At 40.8% G+C, this 26341-nt stretch overlaps 2 protein-coding genes and 1 long non-coding RNA gene across 3 annotated transcripts in view; 1 reads left to right on the forward strand and 2 right to left on the reverse strand.

Moving 5' to 3' along the window:
- The first annotated feature begins 447 nt into the window (after window positions 1-447).
- Window positions 448-12570, forward strand: RFC2 (replication factor C subunit 2). Its single transcript, XM_089655397.1, has 11 exons — window positions 448-737; window positions 1771-1840; window positions 2750-2791; window positions 4063-4169; window positions 6275-6376; window positions 6573-6673; window positions 6778-6935; window positions 7252-7317; window positions 7419-7499; window positions 9715-9828; window positions 12373-12570. The coding sequence occupies exons 1-11, from the start codon at window positions 637-639 to the stop codon at window positions 12478-12480; spliced, it is 1050 nt and encodes a 349-aa protein (XP_089511523.1). The 5' UTR covers window positions 448-636; the 3' UTR covers window positions 12481-12570.
- On the reverse strand, window positions 7935-14946 carry LOC149443692 (uncharacterized). The gene is made up of 2 exons (XR_016306634.1): window positions 14759-14946; window positions 7935-8140 (listed from the first exon to the last, which is right to left on the reverse strand). It is a non-coding gene; the product is annotated as an uncharacterized LOC149443692 (long non-coding RNA).
- A 2805-nt stretch (window positions 14947-17751) lies between these two features.
- The window catches only part of LOC149443693 (uncharacterized), a 59088-nt gene continuing 50498 nt past the window's right edge, over window positions 17752-26341 (reverse strand). The window contains exons 11-12 of the mRNA XM_089655398.1: window positions 22610-22667; window positions 17752-17990 (exon numbers count right to left, since the gene is read on the reverse strand). Of these exons, the coding sequence (XP_089511524.1) occupies window positions 17924-17990; window positions 22610-22667 (125 nt within the window). The 3' untranslated portion in view covers window positions 17752-17923. The remainder of the gene's footprint in view (window positions 17991-22609; window positions 22668-26341) is intronic.

Raw genomic sequence — 26341 nt, forward strand, 5'->3', positions numbered from 1 at the left:
GATGAGGTGGTAACCCTACTGGTGACAACCAGTGAGGTCCTCACTTTCCTCTCACTTCCTGTTTTGGCTATGGAACAGGAAATGAAGGGAAATCTTCCCAATAAGATACAGATGGCAAAAAAACTTTCAGTGTTTATAGCCCTTCCTTACTCTATTCAAAATGGAAACAAAAAAGTTTTGCCTATAGTTGTTTAAACTCCTTGCTCCAAATCTGGGGCTTGGAAGAATTCCCTTTGGACCAGTTTGGTTTCCAGGTTACCAGCAAGATTTTCAGAAGAGGTCAGCAGTGCCATCCTGCATCCCTGCCTTCAGCTCCGCACAGCGCCCTCTAGGGCCTGCTCTCCTCTCTGCACATTCACAACGAGCCATGTTTGTTCCAGTGCTAGCACACCTCTCGCGCGCCCTCTAGTGTCTCCCGGCTGTAACCCGTCCACACATGTGCTCCCAGTACACCATAATGTACATTTCCTATATGTCCCGGTGATTACACACACGGAATGAGGGAGGATAAGAACTCCCGGCCTAGGTACGGCTCCGCCACTACGAGCCTTCGCTGGGTCGGGCTCTGATTGGGCGCGGGAAAGTGACGTCCTGATAACGTAGTCCGGAGCAGTGTAGCTCTGGCGGGAAATAAAGATGGAGGTGGAAATGGAGGATGTCCCGAGCGGGGAGCAGGGGAGTAAGGAGCAGCAGGCCTCGGGGAGTAAGGGGCCGGCCGGGACCTATGAGTTGCCATGGTGAGTATGGTATGGACTCTGATCACTGCGCTCACATTCACAATAACAGACCTGCACTTCTCAAGTGTGTGCATGGGACGCTGCACAGCTGGACAGTACTAGGTGCACTGCTGTGCCTCCTGTGCCGGTGACATCCCAGCTGCTGGTCTGTACACAGGTACCGCCTCCTGTTAGGCTGGAGGAAGTATCCATGGAATACAGTGTGCTCATGTCATTGGGCAGATGGGACCTGGCTCAGCACTCACTGATCACTAGGATTAGGTGATGTAACTGTGCACAGAGGGACCCATCTAGTCTGCCTGATCCTGGGGGTGCAGTAACTAAAGTCAGCACTGTGTGTGAGTCATTGTCAGCTGGGAGCTAGTATTCCTTCATCACCCAGTGCCCTTCTGTACTCTGGGAGTAATGTCTGACAGCTAGTACAGAGGGGGTGTGGGGGGGAACAGGCTGACATTAGAATAATTAAACAGCCTGCGCCCTCTTATATCACGGATCCTAGTCAGACTCCTGATACAAATGGCCTCCATCAGAGTGCCCCCTTGGGTCTTTCGTCCCCCGTCAGAGTTGGCCCCCCCTACCTTGTGTCAGTCGTGTTTTTCTGAGTCCTCCACACCTTGCGTCAGGCGTCTTTGTCGGAGTGCCCCCCCTACCTTGCATCAGGCATCTTTGTCGGAGTGCGCCCCCCCACGTCAGGCATTCTCATCAGAATGCCCCCATCAGAGGTGGCCCTTCTTGTGTCAGTTGTCCTCGTCAGAGGTGGTCCCGTCAGAGTGATCCCACCTTGCCAGTCATCTTTGTCAAAGTAATCCCCGTGCCAGTCGTCTTTGTTAAAGTAACCCCCATCAGGGTGGCCCCTTGCATCAGTCGTCCCCTGTCAGACTGGCCCCTTGCATTGGTCCTCCTCATCAGATGGGACAGCTTTTTCTACTTGGACTGCAAACCTTTCTTTTTGATGAATCTAGAAAGTATTTAGCTGTTTTAAACCTGATCTTGTTCTGTCACGCATGTATATTGACTGCTTTGTTTTATGTAGGGTAGAGAAATACAGACCAATAAAGCTCAATGAAATCATCGGTAATGAAGAAACTGTTAGTCGACTTGAGGTAATTCTTTTCATTACTTTTTAAAACTTTTAATTTTGACTCTCACAAGCTGAGCAATTGGATAATCTGTACCAGTATTGAAACGGTGGGTGGAGCCTCCTCGACAAAACTAAAGGCCCTCATAGATGGCTTCAGTTTCATCTGATGCCTGTTGAATCAGTCAGTGATTGCAGCCAATCAGAGGTAGTCACTGTTTGAAAGTGCCACTGTCCTCAAGCAGCCACGGGGTGCAATGACTGGAAGTGAAGATTCCTCCATCTACACTGTTCGTAATAATGGGGGAATTCATTGATTCTCTCATTTAGCCTGCAAGCTAAACAAGAGAGAATCGAGCAGCGTGTGGCAGCCTTTAGATTGGGCGCTGTTCCTTGGGGGTCCCAAAGGCAAAATCCATTACTGCCAGTACAACTCACTTGGTTTTTACTATGAGAATCCAATGCAATAAAAATCAATACAGGCAGTCGCCAGGTTACAAATAAAAGGTTCCTAAGTTGAATTTGTAAGTAAGTTGGAACAGGTAAATTTTTTTTTTTTTTTTTTTTTTTTTTGTAGCATAGGTAAGGGTCAACAGCCCTGTAACTTTTTTTTGTTTTTGCTGTCTGTGCCCCTGTTCAGAAGATTTCACCTTGCTTTCTGTCCCTGTGACATTTTTACATTTTGAAAATTTTGGGTTGTTTTGGAAACAAGGATTGGTGATAAAGCTTCAGTGGAGACACCTTTTTCCCTTGATAACTCTTACAGGAGTGAGTTTCCCTTCCTAGGGGTAGATTTCCTGTTGTCTCCCTTTTGTTTGTAAGTATGAGTCATATGTAAGTCGGATGTATGTAAACCGGGGACTGTCTGTACTGATGCTGGATGTTATTAGTGTCTGTGGTAGAAAAACTCATGATTACTTTATATCTGTTTTAGGTGTTTGCAAGAGAGGGAAATGTTCCAAATATCATAATTGCAGTAAGTATGTTTCTCTGGTATTATCCTGCACAGTAACCACTTGCCCTTCTGAGGATTTCTTATGGCACTGCGTTACTTTAACTGACAGTTGCGTGGTCCTGCAACGCTAAACCCAAATGAAATTTACAGGGTTTTTTTTTCCACAAGTTGAGCTTTCTTTCGGTAGTATTTGATCGCCTGTGCAGTGTTGTGTTTTTTGTTTTTTTTTTTTTCCTAATTTAACTAATAATGGCAGCGTTCAGCGACTTAGTGGGACTGCAGCGGACATTCTGAAACTGGGGTGAACTGACTTGGTGTCACTGACATCCCCAGTGACACCAATACAGTGATCAGTGTTAAAAAAAAAAAAAAAAAAAAAAAAAAAAGCACTGACACTGGGCAGGAAGGGGTTAACATGAGGGGCAATCAAAGGGCTAACTGTGTGCTGGGAGTGTTTTACAGGGGGTGGTGTGTTGGTGCCTCACTGTATGCACACTGCTCTGGATGGCTGTGCACAGCCATCCAGAGCAGTGTGCCCAAGCAGACAGGCAGGAGGACTGCTAGTAAACAAAGCAGCCCTCCTCCCCGTAGGAGAGTCTTGGTAATCACCGGGCGCCGGCGTGTAATCACCGGCTGAGACCCGGTGATTGACAGCCATGGCTGCAAATGGCAGCGCGGGTAGGGCTTGCGCATGCCCCCTGCCCAGAAATGCTAAATCACGTGTATATATACATGATTTTTCGCACCCCTGCCACCCTGTAGCAGTATATCTGCTATAGCGTGGCGGGGAGGCAGTTAAAGGAGAATATAAAATTTAAAATACTCGCCTTTATGCTGCAGCATCAGTTCTATTTCAGCTCCAAGGCCGAGTACGGAGTGATCACACAACCACTGGTAGATCAGTAATCAATCAGTTAAACATGATGCGTAAACATTTGTAATTGCAACAATTTTCTAGGTGAAGTGGTGCATTATGTGACAAATACAGGGGTGCCAATATTTTGGGCCATGACTGTATTTAACAGACCAATAGGCAAATAAGAGAAGTTCAGTGTCCGGGTTTACATACTTTTTTTTTTTTTTTTTTTTCCTGGCTCGTTGGTTACTACTGGTTAGTATAGAGAAGCACTGGGCGAGATTTACTAAAGCTAACTACACCAGATTTTGCTTTCTCCAAGTTTAAGAAATGACCCCACTGTGTTATTTATAACATCAGTGGTAATAATGTATGTGTTAAAAGTAAAACTTACCCTAAAAAGGTTTAAATAACTTAAGTGTTCGCGCACTTGCAGGGTCCACCAGGAACTGGTAAAACCACAAGTATTTTGTGCTTGGCTCGTGCACTTTTGGGTCCTGCACTCAAGGATGCTGTCCTAGAACTGAATGCTTCAAATGATCGGTAAGTTGGCTTTGTAAAATGGTCATCAGAATGAAAACTGCAAGGTGCAATATTCTTTGTAAGAAAATAAAAATTCCTATAACAACTTGTAGCGATTTCCTCCAGTCCCACTTATTATGCAGTTTTGCACATAGAACAGTTACAGAATTTTTTACAGTAACTGCAAGGAAACCAGCACCATTGCAAGTCAACAGTTTTAAAATACATTTGTACTAAATGAAAATCTTGCAATATTGTGAAGTATTTGAACAATGCTGTAGAATGATCACATAATACAAAGTGCACTTATCAGAAGCTATGACTTCAGTGACGCGATGTATATCATTGAAAGATATATAAATAAAGGTGTCTATTTGTAAAACATTTGTTGCATGAATTTCAGAAGCATTTGTGCAAGGCTGAATGAAATGTGTCTGCATTTTTTTTAAGCGATTAATGCCCGTATCGTCAGCTCCATCTAGAAGCCGAAATGCGGTATAGTTTTCTCATTGAGGTATTTCAGAAAACTCTACAGCATAATGGCCGCTAGATGGAGATGACAATATAGACATTGATCTTAGAAAAATCTTGGTGACATATAATTCAGCTTGCATGACTGCTTCTAACAATCACGCAACAAATGTTTTCTAAATGGAGCCAAAGTCTCTATACGAGCAGAGGAATACATATATTGTGTGGATGCAATACAAAGTAAAATGCAGATGATTGAAGGCCTTTGGAGCCATGAAGAAATTTATGTATATAGATTGGCAGATATTTTGAGTGTATTATGCACCTTTTAGAAATATGATGATTAAGAATAGAATTCAGTGGAATAGCCTGATTTTTTTTTCTATTGCCATAATTGTGAAAAAGGTGTCTTCTGCAAAAAAGAAAACTTAATACTCCCCTCTTCAACCTCTTGTGAGGGTGTTCCTGTAGTATTTGGACACTTCCTGATTCCCTGCTGTGCTCTGTTACTCCTTCCACCAACCCTACATCCCTCCAGGACTCCGTAAAGATCATGTGTCTTACTGGTCAAGCCACTGGGTGCAGCTGGGAACCAGAAAATTGACACACTAGAACAGTGGTTCTCAACCTTCCTAATGCCGTGACCCTTTAATACAGTTCCTCATGTTGTGGTGACCCCCAACCATAAAATTATTTACCCAGTAATTATAATTCATGAGTGTTGTTTTACCTCCAATACTGCTGCTTTCAACACAGTAGCTGCTTTTAACAGAGTAGCTGCTCTTTACACATCGGAAATATGTGTTTTCTGATGGTCTTAGGGGACCCCTGTGAAAGGGTTGTTCGACCCCCAAAGGGGTCACGACCCAAAGGTTGAGAACCACTGCACTAGAAGTTAGTCCTTCCTCTATCCTTGTGTGCAAGCCATGAGTGGGGAAACATGCTAATGAAGGTTTTTTTTGGGAGAGACATTACTGTATGTAGTTAATTCATTGAATATTAAATACTGCAAGAGGAGCTAAGTGAAGTGCAGCTGACTTTCTTTCATATTCTTAATGGAAAGTGGAGATTTACTACAGTGGTCACAATGGTCAGCACCCAGTATATCCATGTATACGATGGGCTAGTCTTGAGTGGAGCTATGGATCTGTGTGTGTTTCTGGTAATTTTTCTTTGCCTTCCCTAGCTCATTCCTTTCCCCCTCAGCAATATACCAATGAAATGCTTCAGTAAAATATTTTTTCATATATATATATATATATATATATATATATATATATATATATATATATATATATATATATAATTTTTTTTTTTTTTTTTTTTTTTTTTTTTAATATCACTGGCTGTTTGTTCTTCTCTGTGATTCAGATCATGGCTGGTGGGAGAGACTGTCAGGGTGCTTTATGTCCAGCACACTGCATCAGTACTCCACTGAGCAGTCCTCTGCCCTGGTGTAGAGTAAGCAATTTCAGGAGATGAGTCTTCATAATTGTGCAGGACTTTTAGGTTAAGGTATGAGTTCAGCTTTAAGCAACATGATTCTCTGAGTTTATTTATAATTCACTGTCCATCTGAAATTTCTTGTGTTAGCAGGCATGACAGGTGTGTCATAATAATATTTTTATATAATTTTATATTTTTTTTTTTTTTAGAGGCATTGATGTGGTGAGGAACAAGATCAAAATGTTTGCACAGCAAAAGGTTACACTTCCGAAAGGCCGGCATAAGATCATAATACTGGATGAAGCTGACAGGTGATTTCCTTTTTACTAAATGAAATGCCATCTGAAACTTTTATTCCTTGTTTTCAAATGTCATAATTCCAGTGTCCTTTTACCAATTAAGCTAGATTGCAGTGATTTATTTGTGGTGTTAGTGCAGTCTATTGTCAATCTCACTAGTGGGAATACAGAGTGTACTTTTTTAATGTTCTATTTTAATTTTCTGTAGCATGACAGATGGAGCACAACAAGCTTTAAGACGAACTATGGAGATCTATTCAAAGACAACACGATTTGCTTTGGCTTGCAATGCCTCTGATAAAATTATAGGTTAGTCCAGTCTGTTTGCTACGTTCAGTGGCTAGACTTGATCCTCACCTGGTTCAAGGACTCCTGATATTTATTTATTTTTCTTTTCTTCCTCTATTCCCCAGAACCCATCCAATCTCGATGTGCTGTGCTTCGCTATACAAAGCTTACTGATTCACAGGTTCTTGCAAGGCTAATGACCGTCGTAGAGAAGGAGAATGTTCAGTGCACAGATGATGGTCTTGAAGCAATCGTGTTTACAGCACAAGGAGATATGAGACAGGTAGTTGCCGGACTTTGATAATGTGGTGATTCATTTATTTTGATTTCTCTCATTCTTTGTTTTTGTCTAACCGAGCTTCATTATCAGAGTGAAAGAAGAATGATTTGTGTAGCCTGGTAGAAAATCCTTGCAGTGGGAAGTACCAGTTGGGCCAGTTCAGGAAAAGAAAGTGTTGGGCACTTCTTCATTAATTTTTTTTTTTTTTTTTTTTATAGATGTACCTTTTTAGAAAGGCTCATGTCAGTCTGTTTCGGTTTTATTTTTGAAAATGCACCCCTTGCTTTTGACACTGCTTTGCTGTTTCTTTCCCTCCCAGGCTTTGAATAACTTGCAGTCTACATGTGCTGGCTTTGAGTTTGTGAACAGCACCAATGTGTTTAAGGCAAGTGTGTAATTTTTGTTCAGTACTTTTTTTTTTTTTTTTTTTTTTTTTTATGTTAGTACTGTAGCAACATGCCTCTAAAAAAGATTTTTATCTTTCAGGTTTGTGATGAACCACATCCACTGTTGGTAAAAGAAATGTTACAGCACTGTGTGAATGCAAACATTGATGAAGCATACAAGGTTGGTATTGTAGATGTTCCTTATTTTACTTAACCACTTGGGGACACTACACACAAAAACACTTCTTGTGTTTTGTAAACCTCAGACACGAAATATAAACAAATCATATCCATGTATATACTTGTCTCAATCCAGGGCACTAAATGTCATATTTTTTATTTTTCTGCTGCCTAGTTACTCCACTATCTGTGTATGAGTCACTTCTGACAGGTTTTACTGACACCAAGAGATAGGCAGGGATCTCTAGCACACAGCCTATGATTGATAGCCTAAGTTTTGTTGCTGTATAAAGAGGGGGCGTGTCCCTTCCCTCCAAGTAGCTCTCACTAAGCTCTGCAGAGTGTAACTTCAGCTCCCTACCCCCTGCTTTCTGGAAGCTCAGACAAGCTGTATAATCTCTGGAGTTTAAACCGCTGAAGAGAAGACTGCAGGTAGGCAGGTACAACTTTGTTTTTATTTCTGTGTATTTCCTGAGGCTCGTTACATCACTGGGTATATGTAAGGGTTTACAACAACTTTAATGTGCACAGGATGTGTAGCATGTAGAGTTCTTCTGCTGTGCCTCCTTTTCCATTTGCCAGTAATTCCCAGCTCTTAAAAAGTCAGATGTTTCTGTGTAACAGCAGCTCTAGCAGTTGCTTCTGTCAAGAAAAAAAAAAAAACATTTGACACTGTTTAGACATGATATGGGGAGATACAAAGGAAGTGTATCTACTGTTTCATTTATCTGCAGATCAAAGGGCTTCAGTCTGCAGATGTCAGTTATCTGACAAGTGAAAAATGTGTATTTTTATATATTTATTTTTTTTGTCTCTAGTTAACCCCTCCATTAATGCTTCGTATGCCCTAATCAGACCTAAATAACTCTTCCCCTTCTCTGTTTAAATATTTTCTTGCTGATTTTATTTTTTGTTTCTGTCTTGCTAACCATTAATTTTTTTAAACTTTTTATTTTTGTATTATTAGGGGGGGAAAAGAGCAATATGGGGGGGAGAAGAATTTTATTTCAGTTTTGTAAATGTGTAATTTTAGTGTTATTTAAGCACAACAAATAATATTGACAGTAATAACAATTTGAAAGTCATTTAAATACATGTGTTCATGTTATATTTTCACCCTGTAAAGAAAAATTTAAAAAGTCAGCAGCTACAAATACTGTAGCTACAGATGTTTTAAAAAAACACCCATTTCCTGTTTTCTGGTGTGTACCGGTATGTCTTAATATCAATACATTAACTTTTTTAATTTTATATTTATTCTGGTCTCCGTTTCTAAATGTAGCTACACAGATCTGGTCTTCTCTCTGCAGCGTAGTAAAAATGGATATTATTTATCTTAGTCCCGTGTAGACTAAGATTCAGCTCTGCAGTCAATTTTGCAACAGTTATTTTCTTATTCCAGGTTATAATTCTGTGCAATGTCTTTTTTAGTCTTTCGTACACCATGTTGAGTATGCTTATCAGACGACATTTTCCTGGAAACTATATATTCCGTCATAACCTTTGATACTGTATTTTGTGATGCTGCATAAAAACTGGCTACTTCAGTCAGAGGCCATCTAAGCAGGCACCAACAATTTGCCCTCTTTGAAGCTTAGTAAGCTCTGACATTACTCCGTAGTACTAGCCACGGACACATTGAATGATGAAAGTGAGGCTTCCTACCTGTTAGCTAGGTGTCTCATTACACAGCGGAAGCAAAAGAACGTTACATCACTTCCACTTTCAATGCGAAACATATCGTCCCTTTCACACCTGTAGATCGTGTAGTGTTTCCATTTTTATGTCCAACCCCTGTATCCTGAATGTTCATGTTTGTCTAGCATTGGGCCAGCCATAGATGGTTCAGCAGGGACTGGACAAAATTCGATCCATCTATGGGCAGGCTGGTTGTACTGAAGTCGATCCATCGATTTGACTTCAGTACAACCGGCCTGTTGGTTTTTTTTACTGACATCTGCTACAGTCGTTAGCAGTAATCATGGTGTCCTGCCGGCAAGAAAGGCTCCTCTAGCAGAACACAATAGCGCGTGGGAAGGATTCATTATCAATGTTGATGGGGGGTAATCAAGCGATTCTCTTTACCTGTGGTTGCAGGAAAGAAGATTGCATCATCTATGGCCTGCCTTCGTCTACTGTTACATAGAAACAGCATCTGTTGTTTTTGTTAGAACATGGATATATTTTGTGATTTTTAAAGGTTTTAACTATTGCAGATAGTGGCTCATCTCTGGAAACTAGGTTACTCCCCAGAAGACATCATCAGCATTATCTTTCGTGTGTGCAAGACTTTCCAGATGCCTGAATATCTCAAGCTGGAATTCATTAAGGTAAATTTTAACTGGTGGTATTAAGTGATTTTGTGTTTTTTTTTTTTTTTTTTTTTTTTTTTGTGAGGAAGAAAACACAAGCATATTTCCTTATGTTGGGAGTGAAAAAAAAAATCCAGAAGTGTGACAACACCAATATGATGCCAGTGGTTGCCTGAGTACAGCAAAATCTCTAGAATCTTTTCTAAGCATAAGGTAGTCCTACCTGACAGCTTCTATATACAGGGAAGGATATCTCATTTTCAGGATTAATTCTAGCATACATTGAAAGTAAAATCTGTCTTCAAATTGAGCTAAGGTCCGTGAGTTATGGTGTTGCAGTAGAGACGAAACTGAGGCTGGAGTGTCTGTACCAAACACGCTGTCCTCCAGTGCAATTCAGTAACGTTATGATGTGGAATCCATTAACCTTACAGGATCAGCATCTCTTAGCACATAATAAGAAAGAAGGGTCTTTTTAAATGTAAGCTAAGGTTTTGTAGCATGATTACTTATTTTGACAGATCCTCACATTGCACAGTTGCATGATTTTGTTAATTTTTGTTGATCTGATTAATTAAAAAAAAAAACAGAATTCTGAAGGTCAGCGGTGAGGTGGCCAAGCTTTAATTTAATCCTGACTAATAATAAAAGGTTACGATTATTGGACTCCTTATGAAAATACTCATTGCCTAGGTTTCTGTGGCTTCCATTTTTAGGGTAGTATTAAACTCCTCAGATTTTAGGAAGACTACATTTTGATGAAAAATTTTCATCCCTTAGTAGATGTATTTTATATTTGTGCCAAATCTGCCATGTCCTGCAATTTCTGAACTTCCTGTCAGAGAGAGCATGCACTTACTGTATCACCTGGCTATAGTCACAAGAGACTGCATATCCCTGAGCTGCTTCCAATCAATTAACTTGGGGGGGGCAGGTCAGTGGATTGCTGTCTTTAGGCTTCGGGCTGTGTGTTTGTGTGGGCATATACAGTACAGGGACAATTGGCTAGGAGGGTGCATGCAAGGGTGGCTCCATAAGAACCTGCAAGGCAGTGGAGTCACCCTAAAACTGTAGCCCTGCAGCAGTGATCATGGGACCAGCTCAATAAGGCATGTGATATTTATTTTAAATAAGATGAAGCAGTATACAAGGTAAGTGCTATGCCGGTTGCTGTAATGATTACATTTTACAGTTTAATAACATTTGGGAATTGCTAACCATAATTAAAATGAGTAAGGTCAATGATGTGCATGTTTTTTTTCTGGGTTAGTGGTTTAGAAAGCAATTGGAGCCATTGGATAATGGTCAGCAGTAGCTGCCTCCATATTTTATCTTGGTACAGATTTCCCATCCGGCCCATGTACATAACCGGCCGGATGGGAGCAGTGCCGAAGTGGTGGCCGTTTATAAATGGCCCCCCCACATTTACTGCCTGGGAGTGCGCGGCACCACGATCCAGTGTCTGCTCTGTCTTGAGGACACAGTGGAACAGCGATCACTATACGGGACCTCTGTGTGAGGTCCTGATTCATGTGATCACTGATTGGTGAATCAGTCATCACATGTATAGTAGTAAACAAGATGTCACTTCCTGACATCATTGCTTGCTACTAGTAAAATCTGTGAATGATCAGAGGTCACATGGTACAGGGCTATTCACAACAGCCTTGTACCATGTGACAAGCAGTGACCAATCACAGCTCTCACAGTATTTTCAATGGCTGCAAGAATGTAGCCAGAGAGAGAGAAATGATTCCTTTTACAGCCTTTATGGGTATAAAAGCAATCTGTGTAAAAAAAGAAAAAAAATCATCCCCCCCCCCCCCCCCCACAAATGGTACGGTGTCACTATGGTGACACTGTACTGCTAGGGTGACAGTATGTTAAAAAAAGAAAACATAAATAATATAAAAAAAAATTTTAAATTCTAATTTTTGGTTATAAACTAATTTTGGGTTATTATATTTTGTTTTTTGTTTTTTTTACTAAAAAGATAGCTGAATACATTTTGGCCAAGATTTATGAAGAGAGACTATTTGCAAAATTTTATAAGAAACACATTTTTAACAAAAAGAAAAATGTTTGGACTTTTTCATTTTCTATAGCAAACAATAAAAATCAGTGGTGAATAAATACCACCAAAATAAAGTTGTTTTTTTTTTTTTTTTTTTTTTTTTTTTTTTTTTTTTTGTTTAGCATTTTTTTTGAGAAAAAAAAAATTCATACAGTGTAGCATGACCACACAATTGTCATTCAAAGTGTGATAGCACTGAAAGCTGAAAATTGGCCTGGACAGGAAGGGGGTGAAAGTGTCCAGACTTGCGGTGGTTAAAATAGTTCTAAATTCTAATTAGATGACATTTTTGTTTGCCGAAGCACTGAATCATAAACTGTGTGTAATTTTTTTTTCCTTTTTGAAAATGCTATTTTACTTTTTTTTTTTTTTCATTTTTGCAGTCCCACTTTTGATCGCCTGCATCCTCTTTACTGCTACATCATTACCACATAATTTCTAAGGGGCTGATTTTCTCTGAGGGTACTAACAAATTTTACTTTTTGCAGGAAATTGGCTACACACACATGAAAGTTTCAGAGGGTGTAAATTCTCTTTTACAAATGGCTGGACTCCTTGCACGTCTGTGTCAGAAGACCACAGTGTCCACAAGCTAACATGTACTACTGTTATGTCATAAAAATACCTGTTTGTTATTTTTTTTTATATGTCTTATTTGATAAAGGATATCTATTAAGCTCTAAAAATGTGTGCGGTTTTTTTTGTTTCTTCCCCCCCCCCCCCCGTGTTTTACACCCTCTGCACTTGTGCCATATGTTCTGGTTTTATCATTTTATTGCGGTTTACCCCCTTTTACTGCTGCTCTACATTTTATGAATAGCGGAAGGATGGACATTTATTTCTGCAAAGGGGTTTGCAAATAGAATTACAGAAAACACCCTTGGGCAGCCAGTGTGCACACTGATTGAGTCACCTCAGATCACAAAATGGCTGACGCACTTCATCACAGTGATCTCATGTGTCAACATTGTAGTACTGTGCAACCAGTCCCTCTCTCCTCTTAGGCTAGGTTCACACTTGTGCTAGTGGTTGTCGCTGTAGGACTGCACCCGTTTCCGCAAACACCTGCAGAGAAAAACATCCTAATAGCACACCATTCACTGGAAACCATGCTGCACTAAATGGTTTACCTGCACCCATGTTTTCTGAAAAGGGGCAGGTACCTTTTTTTTTTTTTTTTTTTTTTTTTTTTTTTTTTTCCCCTTGCGCTTTTCAGTGGCTTCAGCAGTCTAGTCAAGTGAGTGGGCTACTGTGTATGAACAAACGCAGCAGTTGGGGAAACTACATATATGTGAACCAAGCCTTAGATCATGTCAGAGTGAGAGGGCAACTGCTACCAAAGTTGTCAGTAATATATTGGGGGAGATTTACGAAAAACTGATGCACTTTGAATCTGGTGCAGCTGTGCATAGTAGCCAATCGGCTTCTAACTTCCAGCTTGTTCAATTAAAGTGCTATTAAAAGAGGTGTGTGTGTGTGTGTGTGTGTGTGTGTGTGTGTGTGTAACAAACATATCGTACTTACCTGCTCTGTGCAATGGTTTTGCACAGAGCAGCCCCAATCATCTTCCCCTGCCAATGCTCCAGACCCTTCCCACTTGCCTAGTGACCCATATGAAACCGCTTGCTATGGGGTACCTGAGTAGGCTTGCTCCTGAGCTGCTGCTTTGTACACACACACTGCAGCTCGGCCCTGCTCCTGCTTTCTCCTCATTGGCTGTGATTTGACAGAAGCACCATCCAATGGCTAATGCTGCTGGCTCAGCCAATGATGAGGGAGAATGCATTACTGTATCAGGATGGGGATCATGTACGTTTCAGGGGGACTGGGGGCACTGCAGTACACAGGTTTTTGTACCGTCATGCATGAAGGTAAAAGACCTTCAGCTTTTTCAACCACTTTAAAGTGATACTAAAAGCAAAATTTTTTTTTTTTTAATTATAACAAACATGTCATACTTTCCTGCTCTGCAATGGTTTTGCACAGAGCAGCCCTGATCCTCTTCTCAGGTCCCCTGCCTGTGCTCCTGGCCCCTCCCTTCCATTGGGTGCTCTCGTAGCATGCAGCTTCCTATGGGGGCACCTGAGAAGGCATGCTCCCGTGCCGCTGCTCCATCTGTTCATCCACATGGAGCTGCGGCTCGGTCTCGCCCCCACTCTTCTCACTGGCTGTCATTGACAGCAATGGGCGCCAATGGTTCCCACTGCTGTCTCGGCCAATGATTAGAGGGAGTCCTGAGATAGCTGAGGCTCCAGTGCACAATGCTGGATCCAGAGGGAGCTTAGATGAGTATTAGGGGGGGATACTGTACAGAGAAGGTTTTTTTTTTACCTTCGTGCATGGAAAGGTAAAAAAAAAAAAAAGCTTCAGCCTTTACAACCACTATAAGCTTTGGCAATAACACCTGAAAGCTGATTGGTTTCTATGCAGAATTGTACCAAATTTTGCCCTCTTCAGTTCTAGTGAATAACCCCATTGTATCAATGTTTGCCATTTTTGTTTAGTTTTTTTTGTGGTTTTCCTGCACAAATGTCCAAAAATAGTTCAGGAGACATCTACTCTTAGTATGACAGATATCCATGAAGAAATCTCTGATTCTAACTTTGAACCTGCAGAAAACAGTGCCACTTCTGGTTTCACTGAGGAAGCAGATCCTGCTAAAACAATTTACAACCCAGCTTTTCAAATCCAATATCCAGTTTGTTGTGGGGATGGGGGAAGTGAATCTCAAGATAAACCCATCCAAAGGATCCTGCAGCTACCAGTAGACCCAGGAAGATCCAAAAAAGATTGGAAAGACAAAAGAAACAGCAGCGCAAAATCTCCGTCAGTGATATGTGATTTTATAGAAACAATTAAAATTAGTACACTTACGTGTAAAGTTCTTGGCAAGCTGCTCAGGTACAGATCTCCGTATGGAAATAACATTGAGTGTGTTTAGTACACAACCGTTTCAACTCCCTCAGCTGGCCTTTCGAGGGACTGAATTTTGGCGGATGTCAGAGACCGCTAATGGCTGACACCGCTAGCACTGCCTCATGGATCTCTGTACACTGTTGGAAAGATAGGAGAGGGAGGGGTGGTGATGCGTTTTTAAAGGACACACCTTCTTTGTCATAACCTGCCCCTAATGATTGTATGTTGTCAGCTATGCCAGTGAAGACCAGCGGTCATCGTAACATAATGAATAATGAAAAAATTACAATAAAAAAAGTCTCCAACATTGTATTGTAACATTGCCAGCAATGTACATGCTATTTAGATAAGGGAGGAGGCATATTGGTGTCCTATTGGTGTGAACGAGCCCTCATGGGTATTGATAAGTAATAGAAGACTTAGAGGCCCTAAGTATTAAAAAATATAAGGAAGAAATTATCTTGAAAAAAAGGGATTAAAAGTTTAGAAAACGGAAAAGACATAGTAATACGCCCGGCAGATAAGGGAGGAGGCATAGTGATATTATCCAAAGACTACTATGAGTCTACTATGAATAATATGTTAAGTGATGTTGATACGTACAAGAAACTTAATAGTAATCCTACCAAAGCCTACAAGAAATAATTAACTAAACTTATACAGTATGGGAGCAGAAAAGGAATTCTAAATAATAAAGAGGAAAAGTATTTGGTACCTTCAGTTTGTAAATTACCCAAAATTTATTCAGTTACGAAGATATACGAAGATAGCAGCAATCCACCGGGTAGACCAATTATCAATGGTATAGACTCTTTGACATCTAGCTTAGGTGAATACATTGATAATTATTTACAATCATTGGTGGAAAAAACACCAGCCTACCTCAGAGACACAAAGCATGTCATACAATTGACTAAAAATTTAAATGTAAATATAAATCCAATTTTAAGTACAGCAGATGTCTCCTCGTTATATACATATATTAACCATGAAGGTGCTATAGAAGCTGCAAAGTGGGCCCTAAATAAATATTCTAATATTCCAAGCAAACATCAAAGGTTTATTTTAAAATGTTTGAAATTTTGTTTAGATCACAATTATTTCTGGTACAGCAATGTATATTTTTTACAAGTAGGAGTAGCAATGGGCACCAAGTTCGCCCCAAGTATAGCCAATCTGTATATGGCTAAGTGGGAAGAAGAGTTCATTTTCCATAATACCAGAAAATAAATACATATGTATAAAAGATGTATTAAAGATCTACTGATTATATATAAGCAAAGCAGGGAGAAGGAACAAAGAGATTTACTAAAAAGCAGCACACAATACACACATTACACTTGTTAGGCACACATTTAGCCCCTGGATTACCCCAAGATGTTAACCCCTCCCTGTGACGGACACGGAATCAGACCCCAGCCCTTCTCACCAAACTCTTGACCGAAGGACTAGCCAATCTAAAACCGCGCTGTCACGGGAAAAACAATGCCACACTCAGCTGCACCCTACACAACGATTTTCCAGCTAATGGACCACAGATCGATGTACCGGCAGCCTGAATGCGCTTGTTACTGGGTCAGGTTAATTACGCAATTAACCCTTCACACTGCCACCACCTTTTTATACAGAGAAAGAGGAAACTCATCACTACACTAGGATGATTGGTTAATCGACAGTATACCGCTATCTCTACAGACCGGTTATACAGAGGCTTAAACACTCATAGTAGCGTTCTTTTAGAGGCAGGAATTCATAAATTGCAATACAGAGCTATAGAAACAGTTCAACACTTTCAGAAAGAAAGATTTATTACTAAAAGGTCAAACAGGTGCAATAAAAATATTTACAGAAAAGATGTAACTATGATATATATATATATATATATATATATATATATATATATATATATATATATAAAAATATACAGAGCACAACAGCACAGCAAACAGAGAATAGGAAGATGTTTAGGTAAATAAGTACTTGCGAAATAAATGCCTGGGGTTAAGCAGTTTCCAGTCTGATGAGCTAAAGAAGGGATTTCTGGTCTTGCACTTAGTTGCGATGGTCTAACAAGACTCTTGGTCAGCTAGATGGTACAGAGCCGACAGTCCTCACTCCTCTGACTGAACACAAAAGAAACATTTCTTTCTTCTACTCAAAATCTCTTCCCACAATGGACAAACCAATACCTTATTTGGCAAAAGAATTGTTAGGCAGGGCTCAGCATCATACGCTGCTTGCATTCCTGAGGGAGGGTAATGAGAAGATACATGAAGCCTTCTCAATACAGTGAGCCTGTGTCTGGCTCTGTGTGCACCCCTCCCCCCTCAGGTGTTTGCATAGGAGTTTAAGAGAAATATCAAAATGCAGAAATTTGGAGCAAAATGGAGAACTGCACCTCTCCCTGTGTGCATGATTGTGACACTCCCCAGCCTTGTCAATAGTATAGACAGTATTATCAATGATATAGTAGTATTATCACTGATCACTGTATTATTGTCACTGGTGATGTCAGTGTCAGTTCCCACCCAGTCAGCTAGTGTAAGATTGCTCGCCGCACTATCACAGTCCCAATAGAAGTCTCTGATCACCACCATTAGCAGGATTAAAAATTTCCAGTATATATAGCATAGTTTGTAGATGCTATAACTATCACGCAAACCCATGAATATCTACTTATTAGGATTTTTTTACCACCAAAAGAAAGCTCTATTTGTGTGAAAAAAATGCTATAAATTTTGTTTGGGTACAGCCATGGATGATCATGCAATTACCAGTTAAAGTGGCGCAGTGCTAAATAGCAAAAATTGGCCTGGTCATGAAGGGGGTAAAACCTTCTGGAGCTAAAGTGGTTTTGAAATGGAAAATAAATTATAATCATAACCCATAGTAGAGAAGAAGCTACAAAAATCGAATATAACAAATTGTGCATATATGAAACAGTCTGTAAGTCGTGAGCAAGGGCTTTTTTTTTTATTTGCCAGCTGCTGCACTTGGCTTGAATGTCATTAATAAGCCATTTTTGTATGTATGTATGTATTTATTTATTTATTTTACCATCAATAAATGTCCTGTCTGTAGTAATACATAAATACAAGAATATGAAAATAGACTCAAAAAAATTCATTTTTTTACAGAAAATCTGACTTCATTCTCCTCAGACGATCTTTTCCCGTCTTTCCTATACAACCTATAAATACAGAAAAGGACCATTTAATTAAGTTAAACCAAACACGGCATTTATGTAAATACTGAGTCCTATACTGTCATGGAACATTTTTAAACCATATAGAAGACCAGTTTTGTCACATCAGCTTAGCATGAATGCAGCTCCAATCACTGGCTTTGTATTTGTGACAAATATGGTTTTGAAATATTTGAACAGAGGTTGTAAAACATGTTGGCCCATGCCCACTGATTGGTAGATTTAGGAGCCAATTGTTGGCCAACCCTAATGGCTTATTCATACCACATACATTAAATTATTTAAAGATTCCTTTAATTGACGTAAATGGTAAAATAGAAATCAGTGCACCAAAGGTGCAGCACGTGATACTATTTTCCGGTGCAGAGTAACTTGTCAGTATGAATTGCTCCCCCTCTGAGAACAGCATCCAAGCATGTGATGGTTTCCTATAGATCTGAACTGATCTTTCTGCAAGGTAAAAGCTCCGAATATGGTACACATTGCTTGTTATAGGTCACATATGATGGTTGATAGTAAGTTGGAGTACATGAATATGTCTTCATAACCCAAGAACACTGGTGGTATGATCTGCTTGCAAGAATCGTTTGTTTTGTCCTACTACCCATATGGAAGAAAAATATATTTGAAATATATTTTAAAAATATTCTTCCCAAATATATTGCCAAATATTTGAAATGCTACAATTTTGGCCATATTCAATATATTTATATATATATATATATACACACACACTGCATGTTGAAATGCATTTTTATTACAAAATATATGAAAAATATTTTTAATAATACATTTCAAATATACTGTATGTCTTTGAAAGTATAAATCTAAATTTTTTGGCATGCATTTACAAATATATGTAAAAAATATATGTTAAAATGACTTTTTTATATGTTAAAACAAATCTAAATAATATATTTAAAAAAATATTTTAAAAAATTCTTTTTTTTAAATATATTCTTCAGATTTTTTTAACATATATGTAAAAATATATGTTAAAATGACTTTTTTATAATTGTAAATGCATTCCAAAAATGTAGATTTGTATTTTTAAAGACATACGGTATATTTGAAATGTATTTTTAAAATTATTTTTCATATATTTTGTAATAAAAACGCATTTCAACATGCAGTATATATATATATATTTATTGAAATATATTTTTAAATATATTGAATATGGCCAAAATTGGAGCATTTCAAATATGGCAAAATATTTGGGAAGAATATTTTTAAAATAAATTTCAAATATATTTTTCTTCGATGTGGGTACAGTCATACTGAGCATAAAAAATGTATTTATTTATTGAAAATGCAGTAACAATCATGAGATCTTAAAATGCATGAAGGTAAAAAAAAATCTTGATCCTTTAGAACCACTTTAAATTCATCACAGCCATAGTGACACATTGAAAAGTGACACAAAGAAACTACATGAATCTGCTTAAATGTTGAAGACTGTCGCAAGGATTTTGGCACAGGACTATTTCACCAGAAAAGTGGCCTTAGCAGCCTTCTGATGTTAACACATAGTGAGTGTCCCTAAGCAGTTAAAAACTGACCAGTTTCAGAGTCTTTATTGAGCTCTTTAAGGATGAATTATTTCACAGCACATGCAGCTACAGTGATTGATTGTTTTAAATGTTTTTTTTACTGCTAAAAACTTTATGTCCATAGTCTGCACACCGAGTTGGTTAAAGTAACCTCTGTAAATTAACCTGGTTGATATTACTGGTTAATGTATATGTGGCTGCAAACAGCCTCGATGTAAACAATGTGGTTGGCAATGGCTTGCTTTACCAACGTGTACTGTACATATTTCTTAACTGAACAATTAAACTGGCTTTATTATTTTTAAGTTTCCTGCAGAAATCTTCTTGTGATTTATAATTACCTACAGTCAATCAAATTGATTATTTTTATTGACTGATAACACCCTGACTGATTTTACCCTCCTTTGGCCTATGAACTCAAACCTACTTGTCTTAGAAACTAGCATTCTAGAGTGTGACCTCAATTGATATCTTTACTTGTTTCAACAATTTTCTTTACCTTCCTTCTTACAGAGAAATCCATTCTCTCTTTTTTGCTCTAGATAATCTCTCTAGAACATATACAATTTGTAATAGTATACTGTAATTAAATAGGTGTACTTTATACCTATAAAGTAATATTATTAGACATTACAGTTGTTGCCATAGGTCAATTGTGATGGAAGCGTAGGCAGGATAGAACACACAAAGAAGATGGGGAACACACAAAGCTTTATTGAACTATGAAAGGCACTCAATCAGGACAGTTCATGGCATCCACAACATGCAGCTTGTAGGTACACCCACGGTAAGCGGGCTCATGGGACTCAACGGGACCTTGGCGATGGGGTCTGACCTCAGCACAACCCCCACGCAGCTTTCTAGGGACAACATTAGACTCACGGGGACTCAACAGGACTTTGGCTGTGGAGTCTGGCCTCAACACAGCTCTCACACAGCTTACTAGGGATAACATCAGGCTCACGGGGACTCAACGGGACCTTGGCTGTGGAGTCTGGTCTCAACACAGCTTACTAGGGACAACATCAGGCTCACGGGGACTCAACAGGACCTTGGCTGTGGAGTCTGGTCTCAACACAGCTCCCACACAGCTTACTAGGGACAACAGCAGCCTCACGGGGACTCAACTGGATTTCTAGGGACAATAGCAGCCTCGCGGGAACTCAACGGGTAGCGATGGCTCAAGCACTCAGGAGGGCAGTCCAGGTAGCTATACTTCGGGCACGCCATGGGGCGGTTCAAACAAAGGTAATCTGAGCGCGCAATAGGGGCAGTGCATGACACGGGTGGTCTGAGCACACAATAAGGGCAGTTCATGACAAGGGTGGTCTGAACGCACAATAGGGACAGTTCATGACAAGGGTGGTCTGAGTGCACAGTAGGGACAGTTCATGACAAGGGTGGTCTGAGCGCACAATAGGGGCAGTTCATGACAAGGGTGGTCTGAACGCACAATAGGGACAGTTCATGACAAGGGTGGTCTGAGCACACAGTAGGGACAGTTCATGACAAGGGTGGTCTGAGCACACAATAGGGGCAGTCCAGGGCACTCCGCAACATGCTGCTTGTAGGGACACTCACGGCAGGTGGCTTCCAGGGACACTCACGGTAGGCGGCTTGCAGACACTCAGCAGCAGGTGGCTTCCAGGGACCCTCACGATAGGTAACTTGCAGACACTCAGCAGCAGGCGGCTTCCAAAGGACCCTAACAATAGGTGGCTTGCAGACACTCAGCAGCAGGCAGCTCCCCAGGGACACAGCGATTAGCAGACAGGGGGCAGTTTCCCAGGGACCCAGCGATCAGCAGACAGGGACCCTCACGGTGCTCAGCTTTCTAGGGACACAGCGATCAGCAGACAGGGGGCAGCTTCCCAGGGACACAGTGATCAGCAGACAGGGACCCTCACGGTGCTCACCCTTATAGGGACACAGCGGTCAGCAGGCAGGGACACAGCAGGCTTGCAGGGGCTCGGCAGGGTCTTGACTGTGGGGCCTGGCCTCAGCACAGACCCCGCACAGCACCTTGTCTCGAGCAGGAACAAGCACACTCACACGGACAGCTTCCAGGGACACCCCCAGCCCTGGAGTATTGGCAGAGTGGCAGCGGGTAATGGTTCTGACCTTTGGATGGGGGGGCTCCTGTAGAGTGCTCAGCGGGAATGGCCACCCGGGCCTCCCACGACAGCGATGGCGGCAGGCCGAGGGAGAGCGGCCAGACAGTACAGGAAGGAAGAGACCGGCCGGCTCCCGCGCCGGCCTTTTTAAACTGTGCGGGACGCTTCCGGGTTGCCCCGGCAACGGCTGGCCCAGCGCTGTGTTGCTGGGGCAACGAGGCACGCCCCCCTCACTCCGGCCATGCGCGGGAAGCCTCGGGGCCACGCTGCCCCCGCCGGGACAAGGAGGGGGGGCTCGCAGAGATTTTCCTTTTCCATCTTTATAAAGTTCCATTACCTTGTTACACAGTACGTTTGACAGCTCTATTCTGATCCCCATGGCTCAGTATCTAGCCTAGTCAGTACTTCCATGTAAGAGCTAACAAACTCACTGACTATTTATACACTGACACTAATTGCAATATTAAAAAGCCACATATGTGGAACATTAACCACTAATTGGTATTTTAATCCATGTGTGTCACCTTGTGTGTCTGTACCAAGGCCAAACATTCCAGGGTATGTAAACTTTTGATCCGGGCCATTTGGGTGATTTCTGTTATCATTATGATTTAAAAAGGAGCCAAACAACTATTTGATAATAAATGGCTTCATATGATCATCATCCTTCAATAAAAGAGCATTTTTTGGCATGATCAGTCATATTTTCAATATCAATGCCAAAATTTCACAATTTCTGCCAGGGTATGTAAACTTTTGAGCACAACTGTAGATGGCACCTTTGAAGTGAGATAAATGATGCTCCACTATAAACTGTAAAAAGTCCAACACCAGATCATGTGATATATTAGCATACAAGGTTTCCACATACAAATGTGCTAGCATAACTCTAAGCCTATACCATAGAGTACACACAATGACATACTTGTTTAATTACCTTTTATGTCCACAATCTGGGCCATTCCAGATATTCTGGTATTCAGCTGTTTCATATTCTTGAAGGAACAAATGTAATTGGATTTAGCAAGATTAATAAAAACAACACACATTACATTTACCTTCAGTAGGCTTTATTTTTTACCAAATTTTTGAAGATTTTCAAGCTAAAAGGAAGTATGCAGTTTAAATATATGTATGTTTTACCTGTCAAAGGATTTGCAGTTTTTTACAGCCAGTTTTGTGATTTCAACACTGCATAGCCAGGTAGGTGACACCCTTATTTCTTGAAAAATAGTGAAAAAAGTGCAGCGATACATATAATAAAACTATAAACAAAACATGATCATTGACAACACGAAGAATAAATGTGAAAGTCCAAAACACAATTCTAAATAGAATTTTTCTTTCTGCTTTGATTACCAAGTGCTCCAACCAAAAAAATTGCTCAATTCCTCTACCAGATGTCTGCTCACCTCCAGCAGTGTGACCTCACATATAATATGTTTGGACTAACTGGATTTTTGGCCCCACAATAGACACCGAAGAAGACATCCCTCTTCAGCAATATAGCTCATAAATAAAAGAGCTCCACATAGTGTGTAAAAATGTAAAACTTTTATTAACAATATAGCATATCCGAATGCACACTAACATGAGCCAGGTGCCGGACCGCACCAAGTGTAACAAGCCTACACTAACCCTCCACGATGTCAAGAAGCTGTGCCGCTGGAGTCAGCTCAATACATTTAACATGTATCAGCGGAGTATCCTCCAATCATGGAATAATTTGAAACAGAAACCATGGGACACAACTGTCACAAGGGCCCTTTGTGTATTACCAGAGTGTCTTCCAGTCTCTGTCCGCATGAAAGTATGCGTGCCACCGCTGTGATAATGCCAGCTCCTAGTTGCGTCATGATGTCATCCAAAAGTTCCTCTCCGACGCGTTTCATCACTGATCACGTGACTTTTTCAAGGGGATCTGATTGGGCATTTCAACGCCTGAAGAGGGATGTACTCGGAGTGAGATAGCTACACCCATTTATTCATGAAGTTGATCTTCAGTGTCCATTGTGGGACCAAAAGTGCAGTTAGACCAAACATATATGTGAGATCACACTGCTGGAGGTGAGCAGACATCTGGTGGAAGAACTGAGCACTTTTTTGGTTGGAGCGCTTGGTGATCACGGCAGAAAGAAAAATTCTATTTAGAAGAATTGTGTTTGGACTTTCACATTTATTCATCGTGTTGTGAATGATCATGTTTTGTTTTTAGTTTTATGATATGTAGGGCTGCACTTTTTTCACTATTTTTTTATTTGGTCTGATAAGAGAGAGAGGGTATTTGTGCCTAGCAGCTACTTTATGATTTGGGTATTATATAGATTTTATCACGTGCACTAGTTTTGTGATCCAGCAACGCGCAAGATTCTGTTTATTTATTTCACCCTTATTTCTTGGTTCAGCAGTGCAGCATGTCATCCTTTGCAGCTGTGACCTTAAAACATTAAACCAGTATCATCACCTACAGACTGCAGGAAGGTGATCCAGGCAGAAGTAAAAGTAACTCAAGTATTATTGGAGTGGTCACAAGGTTGACTGAATACAGAGACAAAAACCTTTGGCATGTAGATCTGTATATACTGTATTGTATGTATTTTTTAGCAGTGTTGATGGACACAAACTCTTTGAACTTTGGGTTATGCTGCCACATACAAGAAAAGTGGACACCGGAAAACAAGAAAAACTGTAGGCCATTCCAAGATAACCCTTCCCACTACCAGCATGCTTCAGTTTTTCTAGTGTCTTGGGAGGATGGGCAACGTTTTCTGCCACTCTGCAATGTTGGGACTCAGTTTTTTGTTAGCACCTCCTATCTTATACAACTTTTTTTCTTCAACCAAGACTATTTTCTATGCTGCTATTTGACATTCATCTCTTTGACTGCAGCTGTCCAGTGCAATGGTCTAGAGCCTGAATTTTGGATAAGTGCATCCAGCCCTACTGGACAGGACAGATGTGTGTGGATAGTCTAGACGTGATCCTTGGCCATTGGGTATCGCATAGGACTTTGCTCTTGTAAAAGTTGCAGAGCACTTTCCAAGTCCAGAGCCATTGACATTGCTTCAGTGCTTGCCAAGTCTTTGAAGACTCACTTATGGAATAGGCTAGTCGGGCTACACACCAGGAGCTCCTGAGATTACTTGGGTCACTGGACACTTTTTTCACCATCACAGCTGGTTTTGAGACAGAAGAGGTTAACAGTGTGGGATTGAATGCTGCTATAATTCGCTGGTTGAAGTGACAAGCATGCACTGTATGCTCTGTATGCTATGTCAAGGTAGCATCTCCCTTCTGTACTTTCTGCTTGAAAACAGCCATGTGAACCATCCTTGCTGCCTGCCTGCCTGCTTGCAGTGATTTTGGTCACCCCTGACCATCTGATCCTCACCTGCTACCAGCTGGCTGAGTTTAATGAGTACTTGAGGCACTACCTTGAACCTTTACGTTGCTATACCACCACACAGTCACAACATGTCTGATTCTAGACACGAGGTGTGGGATGGTCCTGCTGTTTGGAGGTCCCCAGATTGCATTTTACTAACTGCTCTGGGGATGCCTGAAGAGCACCTCCCAACAGTGTTGACATCTGCAGTGTGAACTCATGTCATCTGTGACAGTGTGTTCCATCCTCCCTCTCTTACCTGCATGTCAGATTAGGACACAACAGCTGTGTCCATGCAGCCACAGGTCCCAATAAAAATGAATGAGATGCCAGGACAGGGTTGCACGCAACCCTTGTGCTTCCCCCGTGCCAGGAAATCACAGACCTGCACAGGGTCTGCAGTAAAGCCACCCGTATAAATAGACCCTAATCCTTATATCCACTTAGCAAGGATTGTGTGGAGAAGTGCTTTATTCCCGCTGTGGATCTGGTAGTGCCCCTAGTGCATACTATTCCAGTAAAGGATGCGCCTGTCTTTAAGGGGCCAACCTACTTTTCTCAAACCATGTCTGGTCTAAATCCCGTAAAGCAGTGTTTCTCAACTCCAGTCCTCATGGACCCCCAACAGGTCATGTTTTCAGGATTTCCCTCAGATGAAACAGCTGTGGTAATTACTAAGGCAGTGAAACTGATCAAATCACCTGTGCAAAATAATGGAAATCCTGAAAACATGACCTGTTGGGGGTCCATGAGGACTGGAGTTGAGAAACACTGCCGTAAAGAGACCTGACTGCTGCTAACATTTATCGTTTGCTTATAGAATGTGTGAAGATGATGACTGTAGTATTAAATTTCAGCTGTGACGGTTTACTGGAAGCCTTCCTTCTCTTTTCTCATATATGTCTCATCTCCATTCATATGCATAGGGCACTTTGGTTAAAGTGCTGGAATGTGGAACCCTTGTATAAAACATATTTGATCTGCATGTCTATCGAGGAACAGCTCTAGACAGTATCATTAGGAATGCTACTAGTGACAAGAATCCCCATCTTTCTCAGCACAAGTCTAAGAAAAAGACTACAAAGACTTCTCCATTCTTGTCGGTTGATAAGCATTCCTTTAGTTTCTCTGTTCCCTAAACCCCCTTGTCAAGACCCCCCAAGCCTATCTTCTTGTCCACCATAAGGTCTAGCACTCAAAATCTGCCAAATCCTCAGACAAAGTTCCTATACATGAAGGTGCATCAATACTTTCCAGAGTGGGCAATGTTTACTAACCTTTGAG

The sequence above is a fragment of the Staurois parvus genome, unplaced genomic scaffold (genome assembly GCF_062004578.1).
Source record: "Staurois parvus isolate SC_StPar_1 unplaced genomic scaffold, SC_StPar_1.0 ptg000839l, whole genome shotgun sequence".
Lineage (NCBI taxonomy): Eukaryota > Metazoa > Chordata > Amphibia > Anura > Ranidae > Staurois > Staurois parvus.